Source organism: Halyomorpha halys, unplaced genomic scaffold (assembly GCF_000696795.3).
Source record: "Halyomorpha halys isolate HHAL.00 unplaced genomic scaffold, Hhal_1.1 Scaffold337.1, whole genome shotgun sequence".
Classification (NCBI taxonomy): domain Eukaryota; kingdom Metazoa; phylum Arthropoda; class Insecta; order Hemiptera; family Pentatomidae; genus Halyomorpha; species Halyomorpha halys.
Genome location: NW_027104734.1, coordinates 511,974 through 526,637, shown reverse-complemented (window position 1 = coordinate 526,637; position 14,664 = coordinate 511,974). Strand labels below are relative to the sequence as shown.

At 29.6% G+C, this 14,664-nt stretch overlaps 1 protein-coding gene across 6 annotated transcripts in view; it reads left to right on the top strand.

Moving 5' to 3' along the window:
• The window catches only part of LOC106681419 (solute carrier family 41 member 1), a 197,404-nt gene that overhangs the window by 173,612 nt on the left and 9,128 nt on the right, over positions 1-14,664 (top strand). For all 6 annotated transcript variants that reach the window (XM_014421732.3, XM_067044640.1, XM_014421733.3 and 3 more), the window contains exons 3-8: positions 7,451-7,634; positions 7,741-7,920; positions 11,329-11,473; positions 11,591-11,737; positions 12,198-12,345; positions 14,421-14,626. In XM_014421732.3, the coding sequence (XP_014277218.1) occupies positions 7,451-7,634; positions 7,741-7,920; positions 11,329-11,473; positions 11,591-11,737; positions 12,198-12,345; positions 14,421-14,626 (1,010 nt within the window). The remainder of the gene's footprint in view (positions 1-7,450; positions 7,635-7,740; positions 7,921-11,328; positions 11,474-11,590; positions 11,738-12,197; positions 12,346-14,420; positions 14,627-14,664) is intronic.

The window sequence follows — 14,664 nt, the reverse complement described above, 5'->3', positions numbered from 1 at the left end:
CGGGTATCGATTTTTTTTAGCACAAATCAAAGGGTCCTTCTGTTGCATCCACACATTTGTTCTCAGTTTGCATTGTTTTAGAACTGGAAACATCAATATTTGTACTCTCCATGTTTTAATTAATTAAAGAATTTCACTAACTTTTGGATTTAACAATTAACTCGTGTTTAAGATTGTGTTGATGCGGTGTAAATACGTTTCAAATTTTGTTAATTAGTTTAATAAGGAGTTTATTTTGGATTTAACAAATAACAAATATATACTTATGAATATATTATATGTCTGGATAATTAAATTAAAAAAGTTTCTGATAAAAATTCTAGGAATAATGATGAATTAATAGGTTATGTAGCACTAATTATTTTAGGTTTTATAATTAACAATCTACATTGCTGACTTGTATGTTTCCTTTCGTTTCGCCTAGGTTTATTATGTTCCTTTTTATAATGAAATTAGAATAAATCGAGTTTAATAGCCGAAATTTGTTTTTAATAACAAGCCTGTGAATACTGAAGCACTTGTACAAGTGGGATACGTGTAGATCCTGTGTTAAAGAAATTTAAATTTTTATCGCAGAAAGAACTTGAGTGGGAGTATTTTGTTAGTTATAAGTTTTACATTGAAATATTATTATATCTCTTCTTTTTAAATTTTGTTTTTATAATAATTAACAGAATGAAATATCTATAAAACCCTAAGGTGTTTTAGAAATTGGATGAAAAATAGTCTGAAATTCATTGGACAAGTTTTTATATTTTGAGTTTCATAGCCTAAAGTGAAATTAAAAAATTGGAATTTCTAAGGCTTTTTTTTTTTTTAATATAACATAAACGTTTCAGCCTAAATATTCTAGTTCGTCCCGTTATTGTGTGAAGTTGCGTAGGAAGTGTCTTACTGTTTGTACAAAATTAAGAAAATAGAGTGTTAGCTATTGATCGTTGTTGTTGTTGTTGATAGTTGCTTTTAAAGGCGTAAAACCCTCTGGTCATCAACGCCTATGGCATGATAAAGAAAAAAAAAAAGAGATAAAAAAAATAAAATAAATAAAAAATATAAAAATTAAAAATTTTTTTTAAAAAACTTTTTTTTTTGGGGGGGTTGTTTTTTTTAAAATCAATCGAAGAGGAGTTATAATTTCAAAGAAGGCGATGTGCTTTTAAAAATTCAAACACTAGTGTAATTTTAGCTTCCTCATCTGCGAGAGCTGATAAATTTGGGGTCAGTCCTATCCTTATTATTACTGGCAAATAGTGAGTACATTCTTCAAAAATATGTCTAATCGTAAGAATGGACTGTTGATGTAAGAATGTCTGTTTCGTATTTTTTAATTATCTATCCTTTTTAATTCGGGTACGAAAATGAAAATAACTAAGACCAGAATTCATATAACCCATAGATTAATTTAACAGTGTGCTTGGCGTTTATGACAAGAACTAGGGTAGTAAAGGGTGAACTTACCCCGGTGGACAGAATTTCATTGGCGACAAATCATATAAAAATATTTTTCTCTGAATTTTCTTTATTGTTTAGGACTTAATTGAATCACTAAAATGAGTTTATGGTGATATTTATGTCGTAATATATTACATTAATAACATTATAAAACTTTTATTGCTTGAGGGGGGGGGGGGCGATTCGAGTAAATTGAGCTCTTCCAACCTACCTCCCAGCAAAACACCTCGTTCCAGCCCTGCTTGTTATCACTATCGTTGGATAAAGACGTCAGATTATCACGATCTCATGATGTTATATTTAAAAACGTTGATAACTTTGTTCTATTGTCTCAAGTTGGCTAGTAATGTTATTTCTACAATTTCAATACAATACAATCCTTTTCATTCATCTTTCTCTTTTTTATGTCACTTGTCGACTTCCTCAATAAAACCTCATGCTTTCAAAACTTTATACCCACGAATTTAGTTCCTACTACGATCTGTATAATATTTTAAGTGCTCTGCCAGGAAAAAATATTTCTTCTATGGTATGATTTTTCCCATTATTTCTAACAACTGAATTTAAAAAATACGTATAGGTTTGGATATATTTAATATATTACCACATAAGATATTAATGCCTATTCGTTTATAGGCTTATCTAAGTAAACAAATAGCTTTGTAAATGTGAAGAGAATTTTAGATAATTTGTTTACATGTGAAATAAATAATTGGCACTTTAATAAAAGTATCTAAATTTAAAATGGACCAATTTTTGCTATATCCTATTTTGTCAATTCTTCATACTAAATTGAAAATTAACTTTTAATTTTTTAATTAAATATTTTAATTTTTAGGATTACCGAATTGGTCGAAACGTCGGACTTATAAAGAAAGATAAATAGTTTTGAGACTAAAATTTATTTATTTAAACATTAATTTTTACTTTCATTTACCTATCTATGAAATATATAGTAAGGGAATGTTGTGATCGTACAAATTATTAATTCGATTTTTCAACGAAAATACATGTTAACGAAATTACATGTACATGTAAGAGGGCCTCAGCTCTGAGACCAAATAACCAAGTCTTACAAAATGGTCTGTGTGTCAGTATGTGTGTGAACAGCTTAGCTTAAAAACGTAAATATGTATAATTATTATATAAAGACTTTAATATATAAAATATAATTATTTAAAATCATTAAAGTAACTTATAATTAAATGTTTCTAAAGAATTGAATATAGTTTTGATATTTCCAGTAGATTTATTGGAATTACTTTCGCATAATAATTCCACCTCATTTTCTGTTTCTTCTGATTATCCTCAGAACCTGTGGAGGAAATGGTCTCATGTCTGGTTTTTGGCGGAGCATTGAATCTGAACAAGTACCGGTTCTGAACTAATTAATAATCTGTGTACTATTGGGTTGTAAAATAAGTTCGAAGCGTGTTTCAATATTTCAATTTAATCCTCTCTGTGTTAATAATATCATGTTTACTTGGCCAATAATGTTTACATATTCTAAAAAAGGATTAGTTAAGGTGCTTTTATGCATCAGTTTCAACCGAGATTCCTTATCTTTAAGTGGTATTTTGCTTGCACAAAATGAAAGAGAAAAAAATTTATTTTCTTCATTTTATGATTTATTATTTCCGAAAAGGAAAATCCGATGCACAGACGGTTAACAAAATTTGCAGTGTGTATGGCGATGATGCCTTAGGAGACAGACACCGTCCGTAATTGGTTTGCTCGGTTCAGAACCGGAAATTTTGACTTGGAAGACGCAAAGCGCTCGGGTCGTCCTTCAACTTTTGATGACCAAATTCAAGCATTGGTCACAGACAACTCTCACTCTACGACGCGGGATATCGCAGAAACGTTTAACATATCTCATGCGAGTGTCTCAAATCATTTGTGTCTCATAATCGCAAAGGCAAAGTTTTCCATCACGATAACGACCGTCCTCACATGTCTTTGGAGCCCTGGCAGAAATTATTGGAGTTTGGCTGGGACATGATCCACTACCCACCCTATTCACCAGACCTTGCCCCAACAGATTTTCACTTATTTCAGGCCCTTCAAAACTCTCTTAACGAGAAATACTTTAATTCGCTCGAGAATTGCAAAACGCACATAGAGGACTGAAGAACTTTTGGGAGGACGGAACTAAAAAAATACCTGAAAGGCGGCAACATGTAATAGATCAAAATGGGTCATATATAATTGATTAAAAATATTTACAAGAATCTGAAGTTTTTATTGAAATCGCCAATAAAAGACGCTACGAACTTATTTTACAACCTAATAGATACGTATCACTGATTTACGCAAAATATGTAAAACCATTCTAATAATAAAGTAAAATTGTATTCATAGAAATGCTTTCAGAAATAAAAAAAAAATAATTATCTTCTTTTATATATTTATTATTATATATTAGTTCTATATTTTATTGTAGACAACTAAAAATATATTTTAAATCTTTTTCAAGTTAGCTAAGCATTAAGGAAAAATATATACGACAAACAGGCGACATCTAAGTGAATGCCTGTATGTTTATTCACAACCTGCTACCTGAATGCATGTATACAAATTCACAGCCTACTACTTGAATACATATGTATATATTTCCAGCTTACTGCTAAAATACATGTGTATATACGCACCCTACTACCTGGTAGTGGTAAATACATTTCACTTTCATATACCTATCTATCACCTTATAGAATCGATTTTTTTTTTCAAAAACGGCCCTAACGATTTTGATCAAACTCGATATACCAATGTACAATCGAGTGATCTTTAATATCAGCTAGGCTTCATCCATATTGAAATATTTTAACACAGCTTAAATCCGAATTTTCAAAAAACTCTTAAGTACATAAAATTTTATTCATTTGGACTAAATTACCAGTTCTTATTCTTTTCAGTAATAGACAATAGATAAACAAAAAAATATTAAAGAATTTGATGAATAACTAAAGGAGAAAAAATGAGACTCCTTGTTTAGATGGGGAAAAGCCGAGACAGCCCGATCTCTCCCGATTCCATTCATGTGTATACAGCTTTGTTATCTTATGTTAAATTGTTGTATTCTTGGTCAGAACAAAGTTGATATTTGTTATTCCCACTTTAAGAAATCTTAAAATTCGAATTTTTATAGCAACAGAAAAAACTTTTTTTGTCTGAAATATTCGCCTTCCCTGGTCTTAAGACCCTTTTTTCCAAAACTATAACAATTAAAAAAGTAAGATCTTTAACACGAGTCCCCCTGTCTACACAAAACTTGTAGATTTTATTCATTTCGTATTTATACATTATTACGTATATTTTACTGATGAAAAATTCCTTTCTACTTAGCAGATAATAAAAATACTTTTGCGTTCAACAAAATTGTATGTCATAATTTTTCTCATATATTTCTCTACCTTTTAAACAGGCCAATGAACTTTGTTTGTATTCTACATAAAGGGAATGTTTTATAAATTTAAAAAACATCTTTTTTCTAACTTATTATTATAAGTCAACAACGTACCTTATAGAGAAAAGTTGGCTGGAAATTTGCACCTTATTGGTCATATGCTTATCGAAAATACAAAGCTATCACTAGAGTAATCGTATAATTCACATAACACAAGGAAACGTATGTTATGGTTGACACTAGGTACCTTGGCATTTATACCTGCTTTATTTATCTTAACTTCATTAATCCTAAACTAATGTTTTCTAGTATTCTAGAGTATCTGTTGATAGATTAGGTCATTATAAGTATTGGAATAGCTAGCAAAATTCTTTTTTGTCGTCCTAGGTTGCTAAAATATTACATGATGCGCCGGGTTCCATTCTGATCTTGAGAAAATAAAAAAAACATTACCAAAAAGAGAATAGTACTCACATAAATATAAAAATAATTATTGAATACATCTATTTGAATTCAAATGATATAGAAATTAGCTTTGTCTTTGGCTTACTATTTTTAACTAAAAATATTTTTCAGACATTTGTTGCAAAATCGACTTAGTAATTTGGGAATAGTGAGAGACGGTACCTATTTAGTGACATTGTAATAAGAAATGTCCCACGGTACTATATATAAAGTATATAAATTTTACAATGAATGTATTGTATAGATATGCACACAAATAATCAAGCATAATTTATAAAAATATAAGTAATTAAAAAGTAAATTCCTTCGACATATTATTAGCTTAATGCCGCAGTTTTGTACTCAGAGGCAACCAGAATTGGTTGATGAGGGATATTAGTTCGGCAGTATCTTTTAGTGTGTTCTTTTTTTTTTTTTTTTTTTTCTCTCTCGATGCTTACGTACTTTAAAGGTAAAAATTAGAGTACGAGAAGAAAAAAAATCGATTATATCATCCCGATTTTTTATTTAATGAAAACTATTTACCGTTACTAATCAGAATTGATGTGCTTGCCAAGTATAGTTAATAAAAAAATGGCGGCTGTTTCAAAACGTTAAAAAAAAATATTTTTTTATTTGGAGCAACATATCGTTAAAACTACCTACAGCTTTAGGAAACCTAATAGAACATCATTTAAAGTAGAGAACATTTACTAAAATATTACTCCTAACAGAGCGGTATACACTCAATAGTTCCAGAAATACAGTTTTTTAAAAGAAACACTTCATAAAAAATGTACTTACTAAAAAATCAGTAGTTGGTTAATTTATTGTGGGAAATCTATATCTACAGATGTCTGCTAGCAACACTAATTACTGACAGTTTAGTGTACTATAAAGTAGTTCATTACGTTTATCTTCGTAGGGGGTAGTATTTTTTATGATATTTGCATATATACATATATACATATATGTATGTATATATATAAATAAATTTTGCATTCGAAATTAACTAGAAATCAATTTATTTTTGTAAATATCTCTCTCGATTTCTCTATCCTATCATTTGTTTACCCGCTATTTAATAAAATAACCATTTTTCAATTTTCCTTGTACAGGCAGAAACATTTTAATTAAAAAGGTAAAAAAAAAACAAAAAACGTAACAAACTTTTTGGTACACCCCATTTATGAAAACCGTGTGCTCAAATGTACATAATACATAATAAAATTTAAATATCACATATTATAATATTACAATATTTGAAAATGTAATTCAAAATAGTTAATTTATAAGAGTGGGAGTAATGACCGCTTTTCAGATATTTTGATCATTTACTTTAAATTGAATTTGGAAGTATTATAAATTAAATAAATAATATTTATTTAAATTTACTGTAAACTAAAAAAAGAAATACCAATAAAATTAATATTTGATTTCTTTTTAACTATGTCTGGATAGCTTTGTCTGTTGAACTTAGTTTTATATTTCCTCATTATATAACATGAAACATCTCGTTATATTCTTTTTTAATTATTAAAGTAATTCGGGATACTCTTTTTTTTTGGCTACATTAACATATCAGTAGTTAATTTGTCATTATAGACATGTACACCCCTTTTATTCAAATTGAATTAATTATAAAATAAACATTAACAAACAACAACACACTTTTAAAACACAGAAGTGACAAAAAAGTCGTCGCGTGCCAATAATGCAATATTATTTCCTTCCCTTTAATTCCGAGATGGAATGATGTCTCCCGAAGGAACTTCTCTTGCAAATAGCATCATGCTAATGGTCCCGTCTTCCGGACAACCATCATCGTGTGAACCGGAACAATAGGAAGTTTTACCAAAGCTCTCTCGATCCCTTCAATTTAAAGTCTTCTAAAAGCTATCATTATTATATTTATTATTAAATTTTTCCGAACACCAATATATTTTAGAACAATATACGGTACTACAATTACCGATATGATTTTATACTAAGCTTAATTTGGTAATCTCAACATATCTGTTTCATTAACTAATCGTGTTGACTTGTGCATTAAACAGAAAGATGTAATATTAAACTTTTATCATAATTTTAAGTTGTATTACCAAATTCTTCAACAATAACTATCAATTTGAACTTTTAATGTTTCAGTAAAGACCGTGGCAAGATGGAAACCAGTCCTAACAGTAGCTCAATGAAAATTGGCCCTGAAATTTGTGACCAAGAAAGAGCCGATGATGATTCAGTCTGGGCTCTTTTAAAACAGGTTACAATACCATTTTTTATAGCTGGTGGAGCAATGGTTTTAGCTGGGTTATATTTTGATTATATTCAGGTAATTATAGAATTTTATATTATTATTATTTTTTATAATTTTGTATTTGAGACTAATAGATATTTTAATTTAATTGAAATTTACTGTATTATGTAATATTTTGAAGGAGTGGCTGGCATTTAAAGAAGTTCCGGAAATAATTGTCTTGGTTCCTGCTCTTCTTGGTTTAAAAGGGAATCTAGAAATGACATTAGCAGCTCGACTTTCTACCGAAGCGAATCTAGGCATGATGAACAACTCCAAAGATCATTTGTCAATCATGACTGGAAACATTGCTTTGGTGCAGGTATAAATGAATATAAAATATATATTTATATAAAGTCAGATTTATACTTTATTTCATATTAGTTTTTTCTCTCAAATGTATTACTACGGTGTTGCCATGTGGGATAAGGTCCTTGCAAAAAGCGCACCTCCTTAAGGTAATGGGTTCAAATCCTAATTCCAAGTTTCTTCAAGTTTTTAATCCCCTTTTTTTCCCCAGGATCCGTCTACCCCGTCAGCTTATTGGAAGTAACTCACACCGATCGGGTGTAGCCCATGTGAACCTACCTCGTGGACCTTAATCTTGATTTGTATTGTAGTCTTCCAGGATGTCGATTAGCCGCTCGGAGGCTTTTGCTAGACTCTTCCACTAGCTCTTTGGTTTTTGAGGTCTTCGGGAAGGTTTTGTCGTCTCACCTTTTAGTTGTCACCTCCCTTGCTACATACGCATAATAAGACCAAAACTGCAAAGGAAACCTAAAAAGGGCGTTATGGCAAAGGCAGAAAATTTGTAGCCTATCTAAGAGCTGCTGGCACATCGGTTAGCCTTCCCCAATACAAGACAGTGCTTGAATAACAGAAAGGATATCATAACTAATGTTTGTTTTTATTTCCTAATAAACTAAACGGATCGGGGTGTCACATCCTGTTAAAGCATGGATTAGTGATAAGATATACCTTACCTTCCTTTCAAGGTTCTTGGCAGCCTTAGGGCATGCTAAGAAACGCTTGTTCTACAAAGAGCCACTAAAATACAATGCTTTAATGTTGAAACTTGACAAATATGTCGTATCCCGTAGTACTTGTAACTGGAGGGATTTCATATCCTCCATCAGTGTACAACTCGCTGTCTTTCTCGGTTTTTGCTAAAACAAGATCACTCTTACATAAACATTAACGAACTGAATTTGTTTTCCAGGTTTTGCAAAGAAATTATTACAACTTGATGAACTTGATATATTTACTAAAGAGAGTGATGACCATTCCTTGTATCGTAACGATAAAAACAAATGACGCTCTTGGTTTCCCGGGTATATTAAAAGGATATTCTCGTAAACAAACAATCATGAATGCCTGTTCAAATCATATTGTATCTTGTAAATCTTAACAAGTTTTACTGTAGATCGAGATGTTTTTCGCCAAAAATCGAAACTGTGGAATGGAACTCAAGGGATTCTGCTAAATATTTTTTTCACCTTCAAATTAGTATTTTTCAAACATGTCTACCCTTTCACCCCTCTTTTCTCTGAGATTGAGCTTGTACATAACTGCCACTCCTTCAGTTACTATACTGTTGGAAATGTTTCAATGATGAAGGTACCATAAAATAAGCTAAGAATGTGTTATTTTGTTGCTTAAATTTCCAAATTGGTCAATATGAGACTTTGATATGGGGTTTCTGTGGAAATGAGTAGTTCTATGACAACTTAACTGAGAAAGAAAATTTTATAACAAAATTAATAGATATTAATTTAAAAATTAATGAATCTACACCATCAGCGTTCTTTTACAACTGACGGTTACGGAGATATTGACAGACCCTAGGGTGGGTGCCCTCACCCTCACCTTTCTCACTTAACCTGTACTAAAGATTACTGGAAAGATGTATTTTCCTACCCCCTAGGACCACCAAGCACAAATCACTGCTGTGAAAAAAATTTTCAAACTCAAGTCTTATCAGCTCCGACACTAGACCCCATTAAATTAGGCCTCACCACACTTTCAACATGTACTAGCACTTTATCGTTTATCAAAATTAAATCATTACGGATGTAAGCATCAAAAATCTTCCAAGATGTTAGATACATACCTTTGTGCAATTTATGCTCCTTCTCAGGAGCACATGGAGATAATTCTATGCCTCTGAAGTGACCACATCCCAAACTGTTACTACCCTACCTCCTTAAGACAACCGATCAAAAATATTGTACTGAGCAAAATGCTGTCCTGACTATCTCCACACTCTAACCCAGTGATCGAAGCGAATAATGAAAATCTGAAATCGTCTGAAAACATTATTTGTGCCTAATCCTTCTATTACCAGGCTAGGTTCCTAAGAAAACTTAAGCCTGATATATCCCGGTGAGCTGAACTATGGTAGCTAGTTAAACCCTAATAGAAATTGAACTGAATAACCCTTAATAGAAAATGAATTTCAGCAAACTGCTTCTGTATTGCATCTACATTGTTATTCACAGATCGGGTAATTCATCACTACAGTATTCATTATTCGGTTATAACAGTGATTTAGGAGAGTCTGTGTCATAATTAAGTGTAACTGTTGCTCTCAGTTTGCCTGAACCTGGTTTCTCCATTACCAGATAAAGATTACCAGTCTCCCTATTTTCTGGTAACCTGTATATTTCAACCACTAAACACTGATATCTCCTGTCTTCTAGCCACCCAATGATCCTGGCTACTGTTTCATTTGCTAAAACCATTTTGAAGTAGTGAACAAGCACATAAAGTTGTGGAACAGCAAAAGACTAACCTAACAAAGCAGAAATGATTTTCCTGAAAGTAAACTGTTGTTACGAACAACTTAACATAAAATAATGAAAGAATCATTGTAATGTGTATGTTTAGTTTCAACATAATACTTATAATTTAAATACAAGTATAATAATACTTGCGGTATTGATTGCTAATCTTAAAGATAAACAGTGTAAGAAATTATTGGTATGAAAGTTTCTACTAACCTTGTCAAATCAACAAAATGCTCAATACAAACTTTGATTACTTATTTATAGCGAAATATGGAGTCCATCGTTTTTTGTTGTATAGTTTATTTAAATTAATCTTTGTGTGCAACCAAAAGTATTATGAATTTTTGTTCTTATTTTTATAGTCAAATTAATGATTGTGAGACATAGTTATTATTACCACTTTCTAGATTCCATATTATGTATTTACATCTGTAATGGAAGTAAATTATCTTTATAAATAATTTTACAATTAATTATACTTAATTGTGAGTATTTTATCCTATAAAACTTATATATTTTTTAATCCTTAAATATTATCCCAATACTAGATAAAATATTACCCAATATTGTTCTAATATTTTGTTAATTTGTTGTGCAACAATTTATGAAGTTTATTATTATATTTACTGCTGTGGACATACCATTCTATCTGTCTATCGGATCCACCCTTTAATTTCAATCACATAATTTTTTTTTTCAATTAAACATCATACATATTGGAAATCATCTCCTTGCACAACCGTTAATCTAGACTGTTACCAGTAACAGTACTTCATTCCTGACCCTTCATGGGTCAGGAAGAAAGTAGGTCAGAAAGGTTACTGTTTAGATTTAATTTTTTTTTTAATTTGTTTATATTGGAAATAAATAAGTAGCTTACATATAGGTAATATTAGTAAAAAAATGTACTAAACTGGTAACTAATATTAAATATTATATTTCAGTTACAAGCTATTGTAATCGCAATATTGGCTTGTTCCACTGGATGTCTTTTGATTGTATTGGAAGGAAATTTGGTAATTCCAGAACACACAATTATGCTGTTTGCATGTTGTATTTCAACTGCGTCACTTGCAAGTTTTATCCTTGGTATGAATACCTTTATTCATATTATTATATTTTCATGTTTTGTGATGTTAGCTCATGTATTTATTTTACTATGTGTATATGTTTGTAATTTTAAAATAATAAATTTGTCTATTCTAGCTGTTGTTACTGGATTTATCGTAATTTTTTCAATCTATTTCAAAGTCAATCCTGACAATATTGCAACACCTATGGCTGCAAGTCTTGGTGATATAACCTCCATATTAATTATATCATTACTTGCTACTGAATTGTACAAAACAATAGGTGAGAATCCCCCCTTTTTTCTTATGAATACCATGAATTAATTTAACTATTGTGAATTTAAATATATTTTTCCATAACAGAGTAGTCATCAAGGTGTTTGGAATTAAATTAATTTGTAAATATTATAATGTAATTATTGTATGAAATAAGGATATACCAAAGTTATTCTAAATTATACTATATAAAATTATTTACTTATCATTAAAATTATTGATCTAATAAACTGGTCAAAGCTAAAATTAATTATTTATTGATCATATATGCATATGAATATCATAGCGGGATATTCTGACACAATGTTTCAGATTTATGATGTTTTTTTTATCTCAAATTTATAAATTGGTATTTCAGAAAATTATTTTAATTTCATCTTTCAAATTTTATTCATTTAAAATACTGAATATATTTTTAAGATTATTAATTTATAGTAAAATTATGTTATGTATTTCTTTTGTTTTAGATAATAATATCTGGGTTTGCATTGTCATAATCGTTGTTTACGTTATGATGTTACCATTTTTATTTTGGTTTGCAAGGAGAAATCCACATACTTCTAAGGTGGTTTATTCTGGTTGGGTTCCAGTTATTTTAGCCATGTTGATCAGCACGTATGTATATATATATATATAATTATATAGATCCAATAATTCATTAGTTTCACTATATTTTTTAGTTATAACTGGAAATAGGTCCATAGTTTTAGCTTAATAATAAATAATAATTGATTTACTTTAGTGTGTTAGATTCAGTACATTTGTATGTTAGTATTAAAATTAATTTTAGTATTATATTTGCAATAGATTATACACCATAAAACTTGAAATGTTTTTCTTTAAAAATGGTAGAACCTTTCAGAAAAATATTGGCCTTAGGCCTATTAAATCTAAGAAAAGACTCATGGTGGCATTTTTTGATAATACTATTTACCTTTAAATTAAATAACCACTTATATGAATATGATTCAGGAATTTTTTTTGAAACTATAAATTTTAGTAAGGTTTATTCTCATTTATTAATTGTTGTTCAAATTTTTTTTTTTTTGGAAAATGAACTTATTTCAATTAAATGGGAATGTGACTTTCAAATTTCACTATTTTTAAATGACTGAGAGAAGCTAATAATATAGCTAGTTTTTCCTATTTTATTTTCAAGTTGCTGCTTATTTATTCTCGTAAGCCAGAGGTATCACTATTGAAGATCTTTCTCCCTACAAAAAAATGTTTGAGGTGCTCTGACAACCAAATCTTTCAATGAAATTTAAGAGTTGAATTTATATGAGTATATTTTATTGGTTAAAAATGTTGAAACATCCTAAAATTATGTGAAATCCACTGCATTATTAGTGTTAAAAGAATTGAGTATTAATCATGTAATTTAATGATAAAAATTAAGTTACATGATACTGGTATGATGTTGTTACAATCCATATACAATTAATAAATAACATAGAACAACCATGCTACTGTACAATTTAAATGAATATTTACTATATTTTCGTAATTATGTTGTAGTGTGATTGTAATATATTGTAATATGATGATATTGTAATATTCAAAATTTATTTAAAATAAATAAAAGGGAATTTAATAATTTTTATTTATTCTCATTCTAAAATGTATGTAGCTCTGAAGATGACAAGATTCAAATGGAAAGATCAAATATTAACTAGATATGAGACTTTTATTTTAAATTTTATTGCATTATTGAATCATCTCAGGGCAGGTTTTCCAGGCAATCAGAACAAAGACACTAACTAAATTAATGGATACTTTTACAAATCTAATTAAATCCTAGGTAGAGCAAACTAACCGATTATATATGCTTCTCTTGTCCTCTATTCTTTTCAGAACACATTCAATCTCTCCTCCATTCAAACAAAGAATCTCTTTCTTTTTTTATCTATAATCTTCTTGGATGTCTGGTGATTCTTGATGTCTTCTTTCTCTAGATGTCAACCAATGACAGTGACAAAGGATGGTCTGCACCCTCCTGCTTCCAGAAGATATGATCTTATTCGCGCCTAAACAATAAGTGTTCCAAAGAGTCCCCTACCTAGATGTTTGTTGCAAAAATTGATTGCAGCTCAACAGTTTTGAGCTTTTGCTTATGATTTTCTTTATGAATATTATTCTGTAACACTTATTATCAACTTCTATTTTTTCTTAAATCTACTGTAATTACAATCATGATAAGAAGATAAATAAAGTTGAATCTGCTCAATATGGCTGCAATTCTACCAACTTCAGAATAGCGCCACCATCTTGAAGCTCTAAACGATGTCTTTTGTGACTCCATATTTTACTGATGAAAATTGGTTAGTTTACTTTTTGGTTCAACAAAACAAATGAACAATATTTAACATTGATACATACAAATAAAAACATAACTAAAATCGTCATCATATATATATTAGAATTTAAAGAAATTCTAAGAGTGATATAATTCTGATTTACTAACACTGCCAAACAAAAAAAATTAAGATTAGTGATCACGATATCCATGCCTAACAAAGGTATAAATTTTTCTTGCTGCACTAAAGGCCGAGTTCTGGATGTAATATGAATAAAGGACCAAATAAAAAACAATATAAATTTTTTAAAAATTATTACAGGTTATATTATTTATAAAAATTATTTAATTATTATATTTAGGTAAAATAGTTGACATTATTGATGTTTTTTAGACTTGGAGGCATATCACTTAAGAATTTTATGGAAAGGTACAAAACCTTACCTGCCTTTCAACCAGTGATGAATGGTGTGGGAGGAAATTTAGTATCTATTCAAGCTAGTCGATTGTCTACAATGCTTCACATGAAATCTCATTTAGGTGATTTACCAGAAAATACAGATGTTGTAATTTCACCAATAAAAATACTTTACTCTAAAGGTAAGTTTAGTCTTTTTGACTCTTGATTAGTAATTTTA